Source organism: Chrysemys picta, chromosome 7 (assembly GCF_011386835.1).
Source record: "Chrysemys picta bellii isolate R12L10 chromosome 7, ASM1138683v2, whole genome shotgun sequence".
In the NCBI taxonomy this organism is placed as follows: domain Eukaryota; kingdom Metazoa; phylum Chordata; order Testudines; family Emydidae; genus Chrysemys; species Chrysemys picta.
Window position 1 is genome coordinate 38,518,964 of NC_088797.1, and position 20,566 is coordinate 38,539,529.

The 20,566-nt window shown below is 41.1% G+C and overlaps 1 protein-coding gene across 3 annotated transcripts in view; it reads right to left on the minus strand.

Moving 5' to 3' along the window:
- SYN2 (synapsin II) overlaps positions 1-20,566 on the minus strand; it is a 468,511-nt gene that overhangs the window by 23,654 nt on the left and 424,291 nt on the right. For all 3 annotated transcript variants that reach the window (XM_042849573.2, XM_005309068.5, XM_042849574.2), the window contains one exon: positions 4,332-4,481. In XM_042849573.2, coding sequence (XP_042705507.2) covers positions 4,332-4,481 — 150 coding nt within the window. The remainder of the gene's footprint in view (positions 1-4,331; positions 4,482-20,566) is intronic.

The window sequence follows — 20,566 nt, forward strand, 5'->3', positions numbered from 1 at the left end:
AGCAAAAATCGCATATAGTCAAAATTACATTGAGTGTAATGGCAGGCGGAATCGCCCGCACTATAGCTACAGTATTAAAATTGTTATTTTTCTCTTTTTGTTTTTGTTTTTGTTGACCATGTAAAGCTGAAATCGCGCATGTTAAATGCGCGTAAGATGCAACAGACCTGTACCAGATTGTCAGTCAGTGAGAGCATTTAATGCTCCATTTTCACGGGGGGAGGGAGGGGAGGAAAGCTATCTGTTAATCTGACAACACTTTTTTATTTATTCTGTCAATTTGACATCTCTCTTTGGTGCTTTCGGCAATGCTTCTCAATTAGCCTGTTGTGTTTTAATATATGGTTAGTTTGCTGGTCCTGAAAGAAACCATGTTTGGTACTAAAGTGATTTTTTTTCCTCCGTGACTTTTTTTTTTAGGTGCCCTTTACAACTGGGCTTGAGTCATGGTGGATGGAAATTCATTCATTGTATGTGGTTGAAACAATTTTGTGCTCAGTTTCTAGTGGCTAAATATAAATAGATGCTACACCACTTCTTTATGTGGGATGGTGGTGGGGTGTTTTTTTTTTTTAAAACAAAATATGATGATATAGTTGAAGAGCAAATTAGTCATTCTCCCTCAAGAATTGGTCTACTTGAGATGTACCACAAAGCTGTTTACCTGATGCGGGGCCTATTCAGAATTAAAAATAGACTTTTCAGTTAGGGTTGGTAACTCCCAACCTACAGTTTGGGTCCATTTTATTGCTTAATCACCATTGGTCCTATCAGTATAGTTAGACAATCTCGTTCTCAACTGTTCACTTAGGCCTGATACTGAGAAGTGCTGAGTACCTAAACCACACACAGACGTCAACAGAATTTGCGGCTGCTTAACCCCTGCCAGGATCAATCCCATTGACTATCAACTATGAGCTCATAAGAATAATATTTGGCATTTACGTAGCACTTTGCATCTTCAAAGCATAGCACAAAAATGAATTAATCCTCGCCACACTTCCAAGAGTTAAGAAGTAACATCCTCCTTTTAATAGACAGTGACATGGGGATGCAGAGGACTAGATCAACAAAGGGATTTAGGTGCCTACCTGCTACTTCAGGTGCCTAAGTCCAAAATTTGGATTCTTAAATCCCCTGCTCAACTGCCACCTAATCCTGCAGGTGCCTAAATTTCTGTTTCTGGGCATGTGCACAGCTGCCTAAGTTCTGACACCTGAGCACCAAGCTCACACTAAACCCCCAGTCAAACTGAGAATTGTCCTGGCTGCCTTTCTTGCCTGCAGGGTCCAATCCAGTAGGCATGCTCGGTATACACCTGGCTTGGGCCTCACACAAAACGCTGGTTCCTCCTTAAAATCTTTAGCCCAGTGGTTAAAGCACTGACCCAGGATGTGGTAGAAGGAGGCACCTTCCGTGAGGTGCCTAATTTCTTCTGTGGGGTGGGTCTTAGGCTACACCCCTCTCCTTGGTATTGGCTAGTTTACACAGCTCCCTGCTCAGTGTGCTGGCTTTTGTGAATCCTATTTTTAGGCACCTAACTCTCTCCATGCATTCATTGTATGGGGAACCTAGGCACCTGACTCAGGGCTGTGGATTCCATTAGATGGCTGGATGCCTAAAGTGAGGTGATGTGATGCTGAGTCTAAGTCCCTTTTGTGGATCTAGCCCACAGAAGATAGGAGACTTAACCAAGGTCACAAAACACATCTGTAGCACAGCCAGGATCAGAACTCGGAAACTCCTGTCCTCAAAGCATTAGACAATGTATGACAAATTGAATGCATTTCCATTCTTCTTATAATACTGTAAATTAACAATTCAGTCCAGACAACTGCTCACTGAAACAGTAAATACACTTCAGGTGCATTCCAGTTTTGAAATCACCGGTTATTCTCCTGGTTTGCATCATATTACATTGATCACATGATCATGTCATTTACTTTGCACACATTGTAGTCAATAGATCTCAGTAAAATCTTCTGCAATAACACACGTTTTTATCAAGCACTCTTGCTTCCATCTTCAAATAAAGTCAAATGCTGTCTAAGGGCAGTGCCTCATAGGTTTATTATCTCCATTATATTTTTACATGAATGTGACCTATAACCACATAATAAGGATCCCATTTTCTCTAATGACAACTCAGCTGAATAATACCAAATCCAGAGCTATCAAGATACTTAAATAGCTACAACCCTGCACCCTGCACGTAGAACTACATCACAAGAATAACTTTTGATCCACACTGGTTAATTGTTAAGTATCAGACGGGTAGCCGTGTTAGTCTGAATCTGTAAAAAGCAACAGAGGGTCTCTTTTGGTTAATTGTTGTTTCCAGAACACCTTACAGAATTTCTTGCTGGATGCCTTCGATGAGACGTTTTTGAATCCTTGTGGCTGTATCTGTATGTAACTTCTCTAGCCAAATCCTTTACTGCAAGTGAAATCTTGACTTAAACTTACATATTAGGGCTGTTGATTAATCGCAGTTAACTCACACGATTAAAAAATTAATCACGATTAATCGCAGCTTTATTTGCACTGTTAATAGAATACCAATTTAAACATATTAAATATTTTTTGATGTTTTTCTACATTTTCAAATATATTGATTTCAGTTACAACATAGAATACAAAATGTACAGTGCTCACTTTATCTTATTATTTTTCATTACAAATGTTTTCACTGTAAAAATGATAAAAAATTTATTTTCAAAGTACTGTAGTGCATTCTTGTTATCGTGAAAGCGCAACTTACAAATGTAAATTTTTTTTTACAGAACTGTACTCAAAAACAAAACAATGTAAAACTTTAGAGCCTACAAGTCCACTCAGTCCTAGTTCTTGTTCAGCCAATCACTAAGGGTACGTCTATACTTACCTCCGGGTTCAGCGGTAAGTAATCGATCTTCTGGGATCGATTTATCACGTCTTGTCTAGACGCGATAAATCGATCCCGGAAGTGCTCGCCGTCGACACCGGTACTCCTGCTCCGCAAGAGGAGTACGCGGAGTCGACGGGGGAGCCTGCCTGTCGCGTGTGGACCCGCGGTAAGTACTTTGTAGTTCAAACTAAGCTACTTTGACTTCAGCTACGTTATTCACGTAGCTGAAGTTGCGTATCTTAGTTCGAATTGGGGGGTTAGTGTGGACCAGCCCTAAGACAAACAAGTTTGTTTACATTTATGGGAGATAATGCTGCTCTCTTCTTATTTACAATGTCACTTAAAAGTGAGAACAGGCGTTCGGATGGCACTTTTGTAGCTGGCATTGCAAGGTATTTACATGCCAGATATGCTAAACATTTGTATGCCCCTTCATGCTTTGGCCACTATTCCAGAGGACATACTTCCATGCTGATGACACTTGTTAAAAAAAATAATGCATTAATTAAATTTGTGACTAACTCCTTGGGGGAAAATTGTATGTCTCTTTCTCAGGTTTACCTGCATACTGCCATATATTGCATGTTATAGCAGTCTCGGATTATGACCCAGCACATGTTGTTCGTTTTAAGAACACTTTCAATGCAGATTTGACAAAACGCAAAGAAGTTACCAATGTAAAGTTTCTAAAGATAGAAACAGCCCAAGGTTTAAGAATCTGAAGTTCCTTCCAAAATCTGAGAGGGATGAGGTGTCGAGCATGCTTTCAGAAGTCTTAAAAGAGCAACACTCTGATGCGGAAACTACAGAACTCAAATCACCAAAAAAGAAAATCAACCGTATGCTGGTGGCATCTGACTCAGATGATGAAAATGAACATGTATCAGTCTGTTCTGTCTTGGATCATTATCAAGCAGAACACATCATAGCATGGACACGTCCTCTGGAATGGTGGTTGAAGCATGAAGGGACATATGAATCTTTAGCACATCTGGCAAGTAAATATCTTGTGATGCCGGCTACGACAGTGCCATGTGAATGCCTTTTCTGACTTTCAGGTGACATTGTAAACAAGAAGCAGGCAGCATTATCTCCTGTAAGTTCAACTTTCATGATAAAGAGATTGCACTACAATAGTTGTAATTGGGGAATTGAAAAATACTGTTTCTTTTGTTTTTTACAGCGCAAATATTTGTAATAAAAATAAATATAAAGTGAGCACTGTACACTTTGTATTCTGTGTTGTAATTGAAATCAATATATTTGAAAATGTAGAAAACATCCAAATAAATTTAAATAAATGGTATTCTATTGTTTAACAGCGCCATTAATCGCAATTAATTTTTTTAATCATGCGATTAATCACAATTAATTTTTTTAATTGCTTGACAGCCCTATTATATATATTATCCTATTGTGTATTTAGAAAGTAGAAGTTTCTTACCTGAGGCTGTTGAGTGGCAGTTGGTCTTTGAGGAGATGGTATAGGTGTTTTGGACAACATTTGGTTCATTTTGCTTACAACAAGATCAGTTATAAATTGCCTGTCTTCAACCTGATGTTCACCAATCAAAGGCATTGCACAGTCCATAACCTATAATAGACAACATCTGATTAGTTAGGGAATGTAGCATTGCAGCAAACCCACTCCATGTGTGTGTCTGTAAATGTCAGGTCATCCATCGAGTTTGTGCTGCAAAAAGGAGAAAAATGTGTAGAAATGGTCTAATTTTTGTGAGAGGAAAGGGAATTGAGCTTAAGTATCATCATCCCCTTCCCGGAGACTGGAAGCCACTCCATATGATCTGAGTTTGACTTTCTGTGCTGTATGTGGGCTGTTTCTGAGCCCATTCATAGCTGGGAATGCCACTCTCCATGGCATCATCCCTTTCTAATCCCAAGGCAATATACCCATGTGACTGCATGTTGACATTTCTTGGGGATGCCATGTGCGGGCACTCCATGGGAACATAGTTCCTGAGGGAACTATACCACTGCACCTACTAACGATTATAAAGAGGCACGAGGCTTCCCTAAGGAGGGCTTGAAATCTGAGATATTTCCCTGTGAATTCTAGGTTATTAAATGTTTTAAAGGGCTCTTTCCCCTGCATGGTTTCTGTGGCTCAAACCCTATCCCAGTAATGGAATATGTCTAGGGAAATGCTGAGTTGAAACTTGAATTTCCTGGTTTTTCTGTTAGACTTTGATCCCATAGTCCTTACTGGTTAATGTAAAATCTGAAACATGGCCATATAATGCCATTATTATTGATAGGGTTGTTTCTGAAAAGTGCTGTGTATGTTGTAGGGGTTTGCAGACTAAAATATTTCCACAAATGCACTTTTTATCCTATTTGTTTGTACCTGATGTGTTCTTCCTAAGGGGTGAATCTTGCCCCCCACTTTGCATGTCTGAAAGGCTTCCCCACTGCAGAATCAGTGCAATTCAATTGCATAAGGGAGGAGATAGAGATTATGAATCCTGTATGGTGTGGAGCCCAACTCCTGCGAGTACTCACCATGTGGCAGCACACTGGGTGATTAAGGGTGGCACATGGACCAGATGGGAGAGGGGGAAAGCCAGAGGATCTACACTGTATGAGCTTCTGGTCCTTTGCCATTTTTGGAAGGAGTGGACTAGAGTGTCTGCAGAGACACTGCCAACCCAGCAGCCAGTATTCGCATAAGTGAAGCAGCTCTGCATCTAAGGTGGAGAAGATTCCTCCCCCATACCTCTGCTAGTGCCTAGCTCAGACACTGATGGTGGACGCTCAAGGAAAGATTTGGACCTAAATGAAATTACTGTGTTCAGTGTAACAATGTTTTGAAACTATGCTATCCAGCTGCTATTTCATACAATACAGATGCTAATAACAGATTACCTTTTAAAGAATGTTTGGTGGCTTGGGAATTTTCAAATTGATTAGATGCTTTAAAAAAAAACACTTGTGAATGAAACTGTCCAAAATAGTAAATCTAATCACATTAATGATTAATGATTAATATGAAACAAGAGACTGTATGTAACAACCTGAAGCTTACAAATACTTTTATTCTCTCCCCCTACCCACTCCACCCCCAAAATTAGGTAGAAAGTAGCATTGTTTGTTTATAATTAATATGCTGCAAATTATTGATTTGGAGTCTTCAGGGCTACAAAATCTCAAGGATGCCCCAACCATCAAAAATCTTCCTCAGAGCTCAGAGGCTTGCTAAAACAAACTCAAATTAAACAAAGAAATACAATTTGTGTTTCAAGCAGATGTTTTCTAAGAAAAGCAGGAATGGTGTTCTCCTCTTGGGCCACCTCAATGGTATCGCAGAAATAGATGATATTTGCACTCAAGGCTCCTATAAGTTTTATATATTTTTCACATTAATATTTTTGAAGTGGTACATACTGTCTATTTGTCAGACTTCCTTGTCACATTCCTGTGATGCATAGGTGGATAAATTATAACTGGAGAAATGAGGAAAACAGAATACTATATTTGTTTTTACATAGTTTATTCTTGAGGTTGTTTCTAGCTCACAGTGTCTTTGAGGGAAATCAGCATGTTCTGATTTTTGCCAGAGAAAGTAACAAACAGTAAACCAAATCAAGTGCTTGATTCTGCTCTCACTTACCCAGGAATAGATCAGGAATAACTCCACTAAAGTCAACAAGGAGTCTGGTGGCACCTTAAAGACTAACAGATTTATTTGGGCATAAGCTTTCGTGGGTAAAAACCTCACTTCTTCAGATGCATAGAGTGAAAGTTACAGAGGCAGGCATTATATACTGACACATGGAGAGCAGGGAGTTACTTCGCAAGTGGAGAACCAGTGTTGACAGGGCCAATTCAATCAGGGTGGATGTAGTCCACTCCTAATAATAGATGAGGAGGTGTCAATTCCAGGAGAGGAAAAGCTCCTTCTGTAATGAGCCAGCCACTCCCAGTCCCTATTCAAGCCCAGATTAATGGTGTTACATTTGCAAATGAATTTTAGTTCTGCTGTTTCTCTTTGAAGTCTGTTTCTGAAGTTTTTTTGTTCAATGATAGTGACTTTTAAATCTGTAATAGAATGACCAGGGAGATTGAAGTGTTCACTTACTGGCTTATGTATGTTACCATTCCTGATGTCCGATTTGTGTCCATTTATTCTTTTGCAGAGGGACTGTCCGGTTTGGCCAATGTACATGGCAGAGGGGCATTGCTGGCACATGATGGCATATATAACATTAGTGGATGTGCAGGTGAATGAGCCCTTGATGGTGTGGCTGATGTGGTTGGGTCCTCTGATGGTGTCGCCAGTGTAGATATGGGGAAAGAGTAGGCAATGAGGTTTGCTACAGGGATTGGTTCCTGGGTTGGTGTTTCTGTGGTGTGGTGTGTAGTTGCTGGTGAGTATTTGCTTCAGGTTGGGGGGTTGTCTGTAAGCGAGGACTGGCCTGCCTCCCAAGGTCTGTGAGAGTGAGGGATCATTTTCCAGGATAGGTTGTAGATCGTGGATAATGCGCTAGAAGGTTTTATGTGGGGGCTGTATGTGATGGCCAGTAGTGTTCTGTTATTGTCCTTGTTGGGCCTGTCCTGTAGTAGGTGATTTCTGGGTACCCGTCTTGCTCTGTCAATCTGTTTCCTCACTTCCCTAGGTGGGTATTGTAGTTTTACAAATGCTTGATAAAGATCTTGTAGGTGTTTGTCTCTGTCTGAGGGATTGGAGCAAATTCGCTTGTCCACTAAAGTCAGAGTTTCAATTCTGTGAGACCAGAGACAAGCCTCATGATACTAGTATATACACTGTTTTTAAACTTAGCACCCGACTCTCTCCTCCTGTATAAAACTGGGTGTAATATAGTGGAGAATAAGGGCCCTTAATATACACCAGAATGTTTGTTGAAATCTGGGCTTTAGTTCAGTATTGTATTAATAACTACAGGCATCAACCTTCATTCTCAGCAGGTTATCACTTGAACACTATCATTATTTATAGTTGCATTGGAGTATTACCTAAATGTCCATTTAAAATTTCCTCTGCGTTAGCAGTCATCTTCTTTGAGGTGGGAGGGGAAAAGGTTACTAGGCATTCACAAAACATTTGAAAATCTTGGTCAGAAATGACTAGTGACTGAATTCCTGAACTTCTGGATGCCCAATGCGAGGCACCTTTAAAAGGAGCTTGATTTTCAGAGGGTGATGTGCAGCACTTTCTGGCAATCGGTTCTCTTTAAGGTGCCCCTCAAGTTGGGCACCCAAAATCAGTAGTCACTTGAAAATGATGGCCCCTTTTTTTGAGTGATGTACTAAAGGGCTGGTCCACACTAACCCCCCACTTCGAACTAAGATACACAACTTCGAAGTATCTTAGTTCGAACTTACCGCGGGTCCAGACGTGGCAGGCAGGCTTCCCCGTCGACTCTGTGTACTCCTCTCACGGAGCAGGAGTACCGGCGTTGACGGCGAGCACTTCCAGGATCGATCCGGGATCAATTTATCACATCTAAACAAGACGCGATAAATCGATCCCAGAAGATCGATTGCTTACCGCCGGACCCGGAGGTAAGTATAGACGTACCCTAAGTTTCCTAATGGTTTTATCAACAATTAATTATAATAATTTTAAAAACTGCCTTAGATATCAACTATATTAATCCTCAGCATTCCCCAACACACAGGAATGTAAAGTAATCTCCTCATTTCATGGATAGGGAAAGAGAAAAAGGAACAAATTCACTCTTGGTGTATGTCCATCAACATCAAAGGAGTTGTATCAGGAATGAATTTGGCCCAGAAAGGAGTAGTAATATGCTTAAAGCCACAAAGTTGGAGACTGGGATTGGAACCAAGGGAGGTTCCTGGTTCTTAATTAGTGAACTTTTACACAGCTGGTATGCATGGGGATTTACAGGACACTTTCTATATAGACGTTTCTATTTTGCTCATCAGAACACAAGGGAAAAGTATGGGTCTTGTGTTTAAAGGGGAGAAATGGGACTCTGGAGACCTTGGTCTTGTTGAGTAAATCAGTTAACCGAGCTGTGCCTCAGTTTACCCATATGTATAATGGACATAACACCTCATTGGGATGCTGGGGGAGTAATTTCAATTAATATTTCTAAATTACTTTGAGGTGTTCAGATGGAAGATACATTTCAATTCAAGTCCTTCCTACAAAGAGTATGTCACTAGACAACTCTGTCTCTTAATCTTGTATTTAGCTTATATAGCTCTTCCTTGTAAAAACACAGGAAAATATGTTTCAGAGTAGCAGCCGTGTTAGTCTGTATCAGCAAAAAGAACAGGAGTACTTGTAGCACCTTAGAGACTAACAAATTTGAGCATAAGCTCTTGTGGGCTATAAGCCACTTCATCGGATGCATCGAAAGCTTATGCTCAAATAAATTTGTTAGTCTCTAAGGTGCCACAAGTACTCCTTGTTCTTTTTACAGAAAAATATCTTTTTTCTTCAAAGTGGTTAAAAAGGTTTTTTCCTTTTTTAAAATGAAAGAGTCTTATACATCCTAATATTAAGAAAAAGACAGGTTATTAGCAAACTTCTGACTATAATAGATTTATAACTTTATAGAGGGATTTTAGGTTTGGGTTACGATGGTTATGCTGCTGTTAAGATGACATTGAAATGACAGTGGTTAAATCAATTCCTATCTATGGGCTGATCCAATGTCTTTTGAAGTCAATGGGATTCTTTCCACTGGCTTCAGTGGATCTTAGGGTATGTCTACACTATGAAATTAGGTCGATTTTATAGAAGTCGATTTTTAGAAATCGATTTTATACAATCGATTGCATATGTCCACACTAAGCGTATTAAGTCGGCGGAGTGCGTCCTCACTACCATGGCTAGCATTGACTTACGGAGCGGTGCACTGTGGGTAGCTATCTCACAGCTCCCGTAGTCTCTGCTGCCCATTGGAATTCTGGGTTGAGCTCCCAATGCCTTATGGGGCAAAAACATTGTCGTGGGTGGTTTTGGGTACATGTCATCAGTCGCCCCGCCCTCCGTGAAAGCAACGGCGGACAATCGTTTCGCGCCAGACACCAGGGTGATTGGAAGAACACAGCAAGGCGTGCTGCGCATCAGAGAGGCTTTGAAAACCAGTTTCATGACTGGCCAGGCTTTGGTGTGACAGTTGTGTGTGATTCTCCTTGATGCAAACCCGCCCCCTTTGTTGATTTTAATTCCCTGCAAGCCAACCACCCTCCCCCTTTGAAATAGGGTAACTATTGTTTTGAAACCATGCATTCTTTATTAATTAAAAAAAAAAGAGAGATAACAGACAAGGTAGCCCGGGTGGGGTGGGGGAGGAGGGAAGGACAAGACCACATTGCTTATTGTATCCACACTAAAAATCAAGCTGGTTGAATAACAGCCTTCTGTTGCTTGGGCCATTCTCTGGAATAGAGTGGCTGGGTGCCCGGAGCCTCCCTCTCCCCTCTCCCCCGCATTCTTGGGCGTCTGGGTGAGGTGGCTATGGAACATGGGGAGGAGGGTAGGCGGTTATACAGTAGATGCAGCGGGGGTCTGTGCTCTTGTTGCCTTTCCTGCAGCTCCAACAGACGCTTAATCATGTCCATTTGCTCCCCCAATAGACACTTCATCATGTCTGTTTGCTCCCCCATTAGCCTCAGCATCGCGTCCTGCCTCCATTCTTCGTGTTCACTTAATTCTTTCCTGGCCTCTGCCACTGAATGCCTCCATGCTGTGCCCTATCAGTGCAGGAGGACTGCATGAGCTTGGAAAACATGTCATCGCGAGTGCATTTTTTTTGCCTTCTAATCTGCGATAACCTCAGGGACGGAGATGATGGGGGAGCATAGAAACATTCTACGCTCTATGATTCTGGGGGGACTGCATGGTCACCTGTGCTGCTGAGTTCGCCACGCTGACCAAATAGGAAATGAAATTCAAAAGTTCCCGGGGCTTTTCCTGTGTACCTGGCTAGTGCATCGGAGTTCAAAGTGCTGTCCAGAGCGGTCACAATGGAGCACTCTGGGATAGCTCTGGGATAGCTCCCGGAGGCCAATACCGTTGATTTGCGTCTGTACTACCCCAAATTCGACCCAGCAAAGTCCATTTTAGTGCTACTTCCCTCGCCGGGAAGGAGTACAGAAGTTGATTTTAAGAGCCCGTTAGGTCGACGGAATGGGGTTGGTTGTGTGGACGCATTCATTTTTAAATTGACCCAACGTGGCTAAATTCGACCTAACCTCATAGTGTAGACCAGGCCTTAGATAGGGGCCCTGTAGAACTTCTACTTTTTTAAAAAACAAACCAAACCCAACTAACTTTCAAAGTTGGGACAGAAACTCAGCAGGCGTCCCAAGTTAAACAGAATGAGCTTTAAAGGGAAGCACTCCCAGGAGAGGAGGCAGAAAACCTGGTGTGGAAACGCTGTAACAACCAAAAAACCATAGGCAATAACTTGGAAACTATCTTTAATTCACTCAGTTCTGCCAGCCTATCTTAAAATTTATTTGGCTTTTGTGGTTTTCAGCCAGATGGTTGAATTACCCAAGGAAAAAAATCCCTTAAAGTATTCCTATACTTTTTGTCAGTAAAAAGAAAAACAAAATTTTGTTCACCACAATGTTGGAGAGCCTGGACAATTCTAAAAGTGCTTATTTTTTTAACCTAAGAGACTTTGAAGCTCAGGCGCTATTACCCTGTCATATAAATCTGTGTCTGCAGTTTTGTTGTAGTCATGTTGTTCCCAAAACATGAGAGACACATGATGGGTGAGGTAATATCTTTTATTGGACCACCTTCTATTGGTGAAAAAGACAAACTTTTGAACCACACAGAGCTCTTCTTCAAGTCTGGGAAAGGTAATGAGAGTGTCACAGCTAAATACAAGATTGAACAGAATATTAAGCATAAGTTCACACCATGTTGCAAGAGACCATTCAAGATTCATAGATTCTAGGACTGGAAGGGACCTCGAGAGGTCATCGAGTCCAGTCCCCTGCCGCATGGCAGGACCAAATACTGTCTAGACCATCCCTGATAGACATTTATCTAACCTACTCTTAAATATCTCCAGAGATGGAGATTCCACAACCTCCCTAGGCAATTTAATCCAGTGTTTAACCACCCTGACAGTTAGGAACTTTTTCCTAATGTCCAACCTAGACCTCCCTTGCTGCAGTTTAAGCCCATTGCTTCTTGTTCTATCCTTAGAGGCTAAGGTGAACAAGTTTTCTCCCTTCTCCTTATGACACCCTTTTAGATACCTGAAAACTGCTATCATGTCCCCTCTCAGTCTTCTCTTTTCCAAATAAACAAACCCAATTCTTTCAGCCTTCCTTCATAGGTCATGTTCTCAAGACCTTTAATCATTCTTGTTGCTCTTCTCTGGACCCTTTCCAATTTCTCCACATCTTTCTTGAAATGCGGTGCCCAGAACTGGACACAATACTCCAGCTGAGGCCTAACCAGAGCAGAGTAGAGCGGAAGAATGACTTCTCATGTCTTGCTCACAACACACCTGTTAATACATCCCAGAATCATGGCAGTTAACACCTCTGCAGTCACAGGAGAAAGGAGGGATACCAGGTTGGAGATTGTTGTAAAGAGAAGTGAAACCAGTGTCCCTGTTGAGGCCTGGTCTACACAAGGAAATTAGGTCAGTATAACTACGTCCCTCAAGGCTGTGGAAAATCCATACCCTGGAATTAACCAATTAAACCAACTTAAACCCTGGTGTAGACAGCGCTAGGCTGATAGAAAATTCTCCTGTTGACATAGCTACCACCTCTCAGGGAGGTGGATTACCTACACTGATGTGAGACGCTCTCCTGTTGGTGTAGGTAGTGTGCACCGGTGCAGTGTTCTAAGTGAAGACGAGCCCTTAGTCTGTGATTTTTAGTGTCTAGCAAAGTTATGAATTTAGGCATCCAGGCTACTCTTTTGAAGGTGTTGTGCAGGTTTCCTTTGAGGATGAAAATAGACAGGTCAAATATGGAGTGATCATTTTGTGAAAAGTGTGCACTCCCAGGTTAAGAGGGTGTTTTTGCCTTTTATCGCCTTTCTGTGTGAATACATTTGAGAGTGTAGTAATTGTCTGTCTGGTTTCGCCAACATAATTTGTCGTTGGGGCATTTGATAAATGGATGAAGTTCCCTACATGTTGCGATAGTTTGTGCAGGCCCCCTGGATCTTGAAAAGTGTGTTGTAGACACTACACGTCTCCACCACATCATCAACTTATCAAGACTACCCCTAACTGGAGCTGAATTAGCTGTACTCTCCAAGGGACTGAATTTCCCCACCACAGCACCGTACTAACATATTAGAAGAATTCTTTTTCTGACTCTGCCTCAAAGAATTCTTTCACAACAAGGATGACACCATCCACAACTACCAAGTCCCCACAGACAGTCATAAGAAAAATGAATCACCTGACTGAACATCCCTCCCACCCTCCCAACCGAAGGAGAAAACCATACATGATGGAGCATAGTGGCTCTTTCTGAACCACTATTAAGTCCTAAGTCAACTCTTCACATCATCATTAACATTTTCATTGATGAACCCCCCCTCAAATCCTCCACTGAACATTTAAGTTTTTTAAATTCAAAATTAAGTTTAATCTTAGTCAACATTCCTTTGCTTTATAGCTTTAACTTGTATTTCATCATGTACAATATTGTACAAACATGTTTCTAACGATTTAAATAAATGAACCCTATTTTTTTTTTACCGGTGCAAAGTTATCACTGTCTGTATCTGAGTGGGTATTAGTCTACTGGATGGATGTAAATGACTATGTGGTCACTTCCATCGAGTCTCTGTGTACTTCAGAAAGGGATTCTAACTCCTACAAAAGTCACATGAGTCAAGAGGTATTACTGATGCCGAATTTGAGAACATGTGCCTGCAAGAAAGTCCTGAATGACACATCATCATACTCACTGCAGACATTGTTGTTCTCCTCAGGAGATGCTGGGAGTGCTGATGTTGAGGGCCTGGTGTGAGCAATGACCTCAACACAGAAAGTGCTGACCGTTCTGAAACACCCTAACTCCACCAATACAGGATGAGAGGATTGCTGCAAAGCTGGTATGGTTGATTTTGTGACAGTCTCATAGAGGGAGCAACTCACCATTTAGTAGAGGTCTGCAATTGCCACCCCATATTTCACTCCAAGAGCATGAATGCAAAATTGGGAGGTCTGTATACAGAGCTGTCAGAAGTTGGAAATTCAACAAAGGTATCGCTGTGGAACTGCTAGACATTTCCCTAATGCCCCAATCTCTTGTGCAGTGGTTTAGCTTCAGGCAGTGAGCTGGACATCAGTATCACCGACTTAAAGAGCCAAAGCCCTGAACAAATTGAGGCACTGAAAATCTATGGAGCCCTCAGCTTCACTGTTAACTGTCCAGAATGCGTCATTAGTGAAGATGCCCTGCTGGGCTTGATGGGGAAGAGGTAGATCTGCATCCACCCAGACAGTAATAGCTCTGAGTTCTGGCATTCAGCACCCTTGGCCAACTGTAGCTTCAAGAGTTTGCCCTTTGAAGCACTCCTGGCCTCTGGCCAGAGTTACAGGAGCTTCCATGTTGTGCCCTCAAAGGAGGTTTGGACAAATTCTCCACATTTCTTCTGTGTTTCAGGTGACCTCTGTAAGCATAGTTGGCACCATTGCACATTGAGGCTGACTTCAGAGCAGACAACATAACAAACATGGCCATGTGTTTTGGACATTGTTCTGCCACATAGGTGGGATTGAAGCTGTTGAAAGGCATTTCTCATTAGACGCCATACTTAAAGTAATAGTGGAAAATAAATAGATCTGGTGTGTCAAAGGAAGCGCTGAATGAACAGCCAAACAAGTGCTGAGTCAAGAGAAGTGCACAGCTGTAATGCACTGAGGGTCCCAACAGACTTGACACTAGTGTGCTGGGAACAAACAAAAAGAGAGAACAGGGATCAAAGCATCAGAAAAAGGACACAGCCACCAAGATCAGGGATGCTTGAGTACTGAAGAGATGAGGCAAACAGGTGCATAAACCCCACACATGTGAGCCAACAGCTCCAATAATTTAATATTTGTACGGACCTGACTAGAAAGTAAGAGATGGCAAATGACACTCAGTGAGCTTTCCTAGAATCTGGAAGGCAGGAAATTGAAGAAGCGCTGTGTCCTGCAGGGAACTGACTGGAAGGGAATGTTCAGAGAGCAGCATTTATATCCTGCATTGGGTGGCATATGAAATCTAGTGGAGGGACTGGCTTCTGCTCTGCCTTACTACTGCTGCCTTCAAGGCTTAAAAAAACCCTTAAGTGTGAGAGTAATTCTGGCACACTCAAGCTAAGAAACGAGTAATCCTTCACAGAAGGTATCTGTAGAGAACACAGAGTATATTTTTCTTCCTAATAAAATAGTTAATACGACTTATCTGGGCCAAGTGATGTTCTATACAAATGTAGTTTAAGAATTAAGATGCTCTATGTAAGGTTCTACTAAAACTTAATAACTAACAGAAATATCCAGACAATTCCTCCACATTAGAGGGCTTGACAAAGTTTAAACACACACAAAACATCCTGTTTATAACTAGTCTGCTTGCAATATGTAGTGGTTTTTAAAATAACATTTAAACACAGATCCAAGTATTTCTTCACTACCTCATATAGCTACTATTTAAAGCCTTGGAGTTTTCATAAAAAATGTTTCACAGAAAAAGACATCTGTAACTTATAAAGTGTAATGTGTTTACTTTTACAGATGTCAATAGAATCATGTTCTGCGGAGTCATCATGAACAATGGTCGTAAAACTCTTGTGAATTTTAACTTTTGCTCATATGTACTATAGTAATTGATTCCATAAGGTGTATTTCTCTTAGCACATGATAACAATCTTCTTAAGAACAGTTAGCTCTGTGACCTACTTTTTAAGATATGAAGGAGAATAAATGCATAGCAGTAGTCACAGAAACAGCAGCAGCACCAATTAATTCATAAATTGTTAGAACCACTAAGTCCATATGGTGTGTAGAGCTCTTGCGTTGTGTAATGAAAGTGGTATGTAGAATCACTAGGCCCTTCTGTCTACAGAATCCCTTCTGCCTGTGTGTGTGGAGGTGACTTAAATACTCAGAGCTTGGCTATGAGGCTGGAGCTGGTTAGCAAGGGGGAATAAATGTCACTTCCATGATGTTTTTGCTACTTCTTCTTCCCACTCTGCAGAAGAACCTCTGCAGGTGCATTGTGGGTTGGAGTTCCATATGTGGAGAAGGCATGAGCAAGGGCCTCCATAGCATTATCCCTCTCACAGTCAGAAATGTTGTATTTGCTCTCCTTGTCTAGAGAACACCTTATGAAGTGGGAATGGGGGCCTCTGCCACGGTGAGAATCAGGAGCTGCAAAGGGATCCACAGCTGCTGAAGGGAAGTCACCTTGGGGCTGCTGTTGCTGAGGGATGTTCCTCCATTAAAGAAGCTGCTTTCAGTGAGGGAGCAGCAAGAGCTGCCAACAAGAGAATCATATGAAGAGCCAGGCCAAGTTGGGCCATGGGAAAGAGGAGCAGTGGAGATAAAGAAGAAGTGGGAGGCAGGAGTGTGGACCCTGCATTCAGAGGGGTGGGAGAGAAGGAGGTTGTGGGAATCCTGAGGTGGATATGGGCGGAAAGAAAGCAGAGATGGAGCTAGGCTTTGGAAGGGGCTGTATGCAAGAGATGGCATAGGGCGCATGAAGGAGTAATTATTTATGGAATAGGGAAGGAGACAAGAATGATGGAGTTTGTGTATTGTGGGAGAAGGGGGTGGAATTGACTAAAAGAGAAGGGGGGAGGAGAAATGAGGTTCAGTGGGGATAAGGGGAATTTAATTGGACTGGGGAGCAGTGATAGAGTGAGATCTGAACATTGACTGACTGGAGAAAGGAAGTTGTTTTGAGTTGCCTATTGGTGAGAGAAATTGGTGCAAATGTTCTTGAGAAGTAAGCAGAACTGGGTTTGTATGGAAGGAGACTATTTGATTGTGGGAGGTACTGATTATGAATGTGGAGCTTATTTTGACTGTGAAGGTGAGATTTTGAGAAGAATCATTGATTTTTACAGTAAACTAATAGTTTGAGGACAGTAATTTAGGTTGAGTAGGAGGTAAGGGGAATTGCTCGTGTGATGGGGTGGAGGTGACCTGATTTTGAGAAGCATGGGGGCATTAACGGAATTTTAGGTTGTTTGTATGTGTGTGGCTGTTTCTACAGGCTATTACAGTAGTAGCCTCAGGAAGGATTGGAAATCTAAGCATGACTGGGAGATCAGTAGGGGTAATGATTCCGGAGAGAGATTGCCTCACTACTAAGAGTTAGTTACTGCTAGGAAAAAGTTTAGTCATTCCCTAGTGTAGTGAGTTTACTGGCAGAAATGCTCACCAAAACAGTAAATGCTAAAGAATAGCCAGAGAAAGTGAATTTAAATGAATTTTGAGTGCACAAACTTGACTATCTGCACTGGAATCCTGATTTTAGGAGTTACGTTTATAGAATCAGGAACAGAAACCAAGCATCTGATTTCTGTATCCTATCAAAACAAATGGCCACAGCTGCAATTTAAATTTTAAAAAGTCATGCATGTTCTATAAATCAAAAATCTGTGTAGAATATATATATACAGGATATAAATACAAACAATAAGTGCGTTTAAGAAAACTGTAAGCAGTTTGCAGAGAATTGGTGAATCAAGACGGGAAATTCCTCAATAAATTATATACAATGAATTATGTGTCCAGTTCTATTAATCACTTAGTTTATTATTATCAAAGCTGTCGCATATCAAAAGTATGAACTAGTATGTAAAGGGAAGTCAGCCAGTGGAAGTATAATATTATTATCAAAGCTGTCGCATATCAAAAGTATGAACTAGTATGTAAAGGGAAGTCAGCCAGTGGAAGTATAATATTTGAGTGATAATGTTAATAACCTACAGCTATAAAAGGATACATGGACTGAGGTGATAGAAACAGTTAACCATGATATACTTAGGATGGATTCTCTATCACTGGAAACTTTTAAATCAAGATCAGATGCTTTTTGTTTCTATGCTCTAGTTCAAATAGGAATCAATTCAGGAAAGTCCTATGGCCTATGTTATGGTCCCATCTGGCTCTATAATCTGTGATGGTATAGGAACTTGCTCACTAGGACCTGAACCAAGATCACTAACCTATTTTACACAGGCCACCAATTACCCTTCTGCTGGTAATGGCTTTCAGTTATTTTTGACCTGTGCTGAATTAGAACTAGAGACAGAGAGTAAAAAGCTCCCAATTTCATACATTACTGATTCCCTCACCAATAGATGCAATCCTAATACTTTTCTGCTTAAAATAACTGATGATCTAATTGTTTCTTGAACAATCTCTGGCAAACTTCAATGGACTTTTAAAACCAAAATTAAATTGCTCTATGTACTGTTCAATATACTTTACTGATTGTGGTACAACTCTGATGCTTAAGGAATTGAACTTTATTTCACCAGAAGCTTGTTGGAAAAGTTGTAATTCGAAAGACCATTTGTAGACAACAGGATTCACTCTGTTTACCTTCCAGTCCTATAGTGAACGTTTAGCTGACACTTGGCTGGGAAATGTGAATCCTCACAGACAGATGTGGTTTCTCAGGTACATCTAGGGGACATATTTACCTTTAAAAGATTAATCTTGGCCTCCTGAAAATTCAAAATTTCCTATAGCACAGACTAGTGTGCAATATGGTGTCAGAGACTTTTGAATAAGGGAAAGTCTTGATCAACTGGGCAAACAAGTTTTACAGCTGGATCTGGTTTCTTTTACTGAGCTAAAATATGGTATCAACTGATATCTTTTCATGGTAGGTGATAAAGTGTAAAATATGCTCCTGATTTTTGGCCAAGTCTCAAACAATACAGCAATTGGAATTTTGCTGCTGCAATGCAATTCTGACAGAAAATTGTGGGTGCAGTATATACCACAGATGCATACATTTAAAGATGCCTAACTACCTAATTTAGGGCTGCAAATTACTCCTGGATCATTTTTGATCTGTTAATTGCAGGCCATGTTAAACTTGTGACTACAGGCACCGGCTTCCTCCTTGCCCCAGTTGTGCTCAACCCTTACTCCACCCCTTCTTCCAACCCCCCACCCTGCCTCTTCCTGCCTAGTTCTGCCCCCTCCTCTGAGCACACCCTGCCGCTGCTCCTCCTGCATGCCCTGGAACAGCTGATCGCGGCAGGCAGAAGGTGCTGGGAGGGAGAAGGAGCAGTTAAGCAGTGGGGCCGCCAGTGGGTGGGACGTGCGAGGGGGGGGAGGGAAAGAAGTGGGGGAGCTGGCTGGAAGTGGGTGATAAGCACCCGCTAATTTTTTTCCTGTGGGTGCTCAAGGACTGGAGAACCCACAGAGTCAGCACCTATACTTGTGACTCTCTCTATTTAATGACTTACCCAATGAGATTTTCTAAATCAGATGGGGTTAAGGAAAGAAGAACTGATGTACCATGTAGAGGAGTACCATTTGGTATTCCTTACATTATATTTTGATATTAAGATTTGTATGCCTTATTTTGTCCAATACTATATACTGAGTTTGGAGCAATATCAACTAAGTTAGAAAAATAACTGAGCTTAATCTCAGTGTCCTTGGGAGAAAAATATAGCTAGGCTGTACCCCTAAAGCTTTTCAGTACAACAGCAAGTGACTTAGCACTCTACCAATGAAATGCCAATTAAAAGCACTGCATTTTTTTTTAAAAGCCTAAATTGGCTGAACATATTCTAAACTGAATGGGGTTTCCAGCAGCTGCTGCTTAGCTATTTTTTCCAAGTTACATTTTACACAGGTACTGCGTACAGCACTGTGTTTTGGCTGTTTGTCTCCTGATGCATTAATTGATATATTGCCTTACTATAGCCAAAATTGCTGAGGGCATTGAATATAGGGAGCATTTGCCACAACTAGGGCGACCAGATGTCCCGATTATATAGGTGCAGTCCCGATATTTGGGGCTTTGTCTTATATAGGCAATTATTACCCCCCATCTCCTGTCCTGATTTTTCACACTTGCTATCTGGTCACCTTAGCCACAACTTTCCCAACAGCTGATGTATAGCCAGTTGGGGGTATAAGATAAGTACTTATGATATGATGTAATTAAACCCATATCAATAAATCATGTGAAGTAGTTACTGGACACTGTGAATTTCTAGTTCACTAATTAATGATGGTTTGCAGTGACTGTATTTATTTTACTACATAACATATGTTTGTTGTATCTATATCTAAAAATATAATAAAAAGTTAATGAAAAAAGAAGCCCATCACTGGTGAATACAGCCTTTTGGAATGTATAATTAGTGTGGCAAAGAAACCACATGGGAAACAGAAGGAGAATAATCCAACTATTGCACTGCGGTTGGTTGATGTGTTTGAAATTAGAAAAGTGGTGAGCTACCAGTAAACCATTAGTCCAGCCAACTAACCAAAGAATCTGTTGTATCAGTCCTGCTTACTCCATTTCTTTGACCACAACTGCATAGCAGACACTAGATTAAAAAAGATTTCTTTAATTTTCACACAATTACATTGATTCACATTGGCCATATTCTGTTGTATCTTGGGATACAAATGGTGAACTGGGGCAAACTACATTGTAAAAACAATACCTTAAATATTGTTTATCTTTTAGATAAAATGT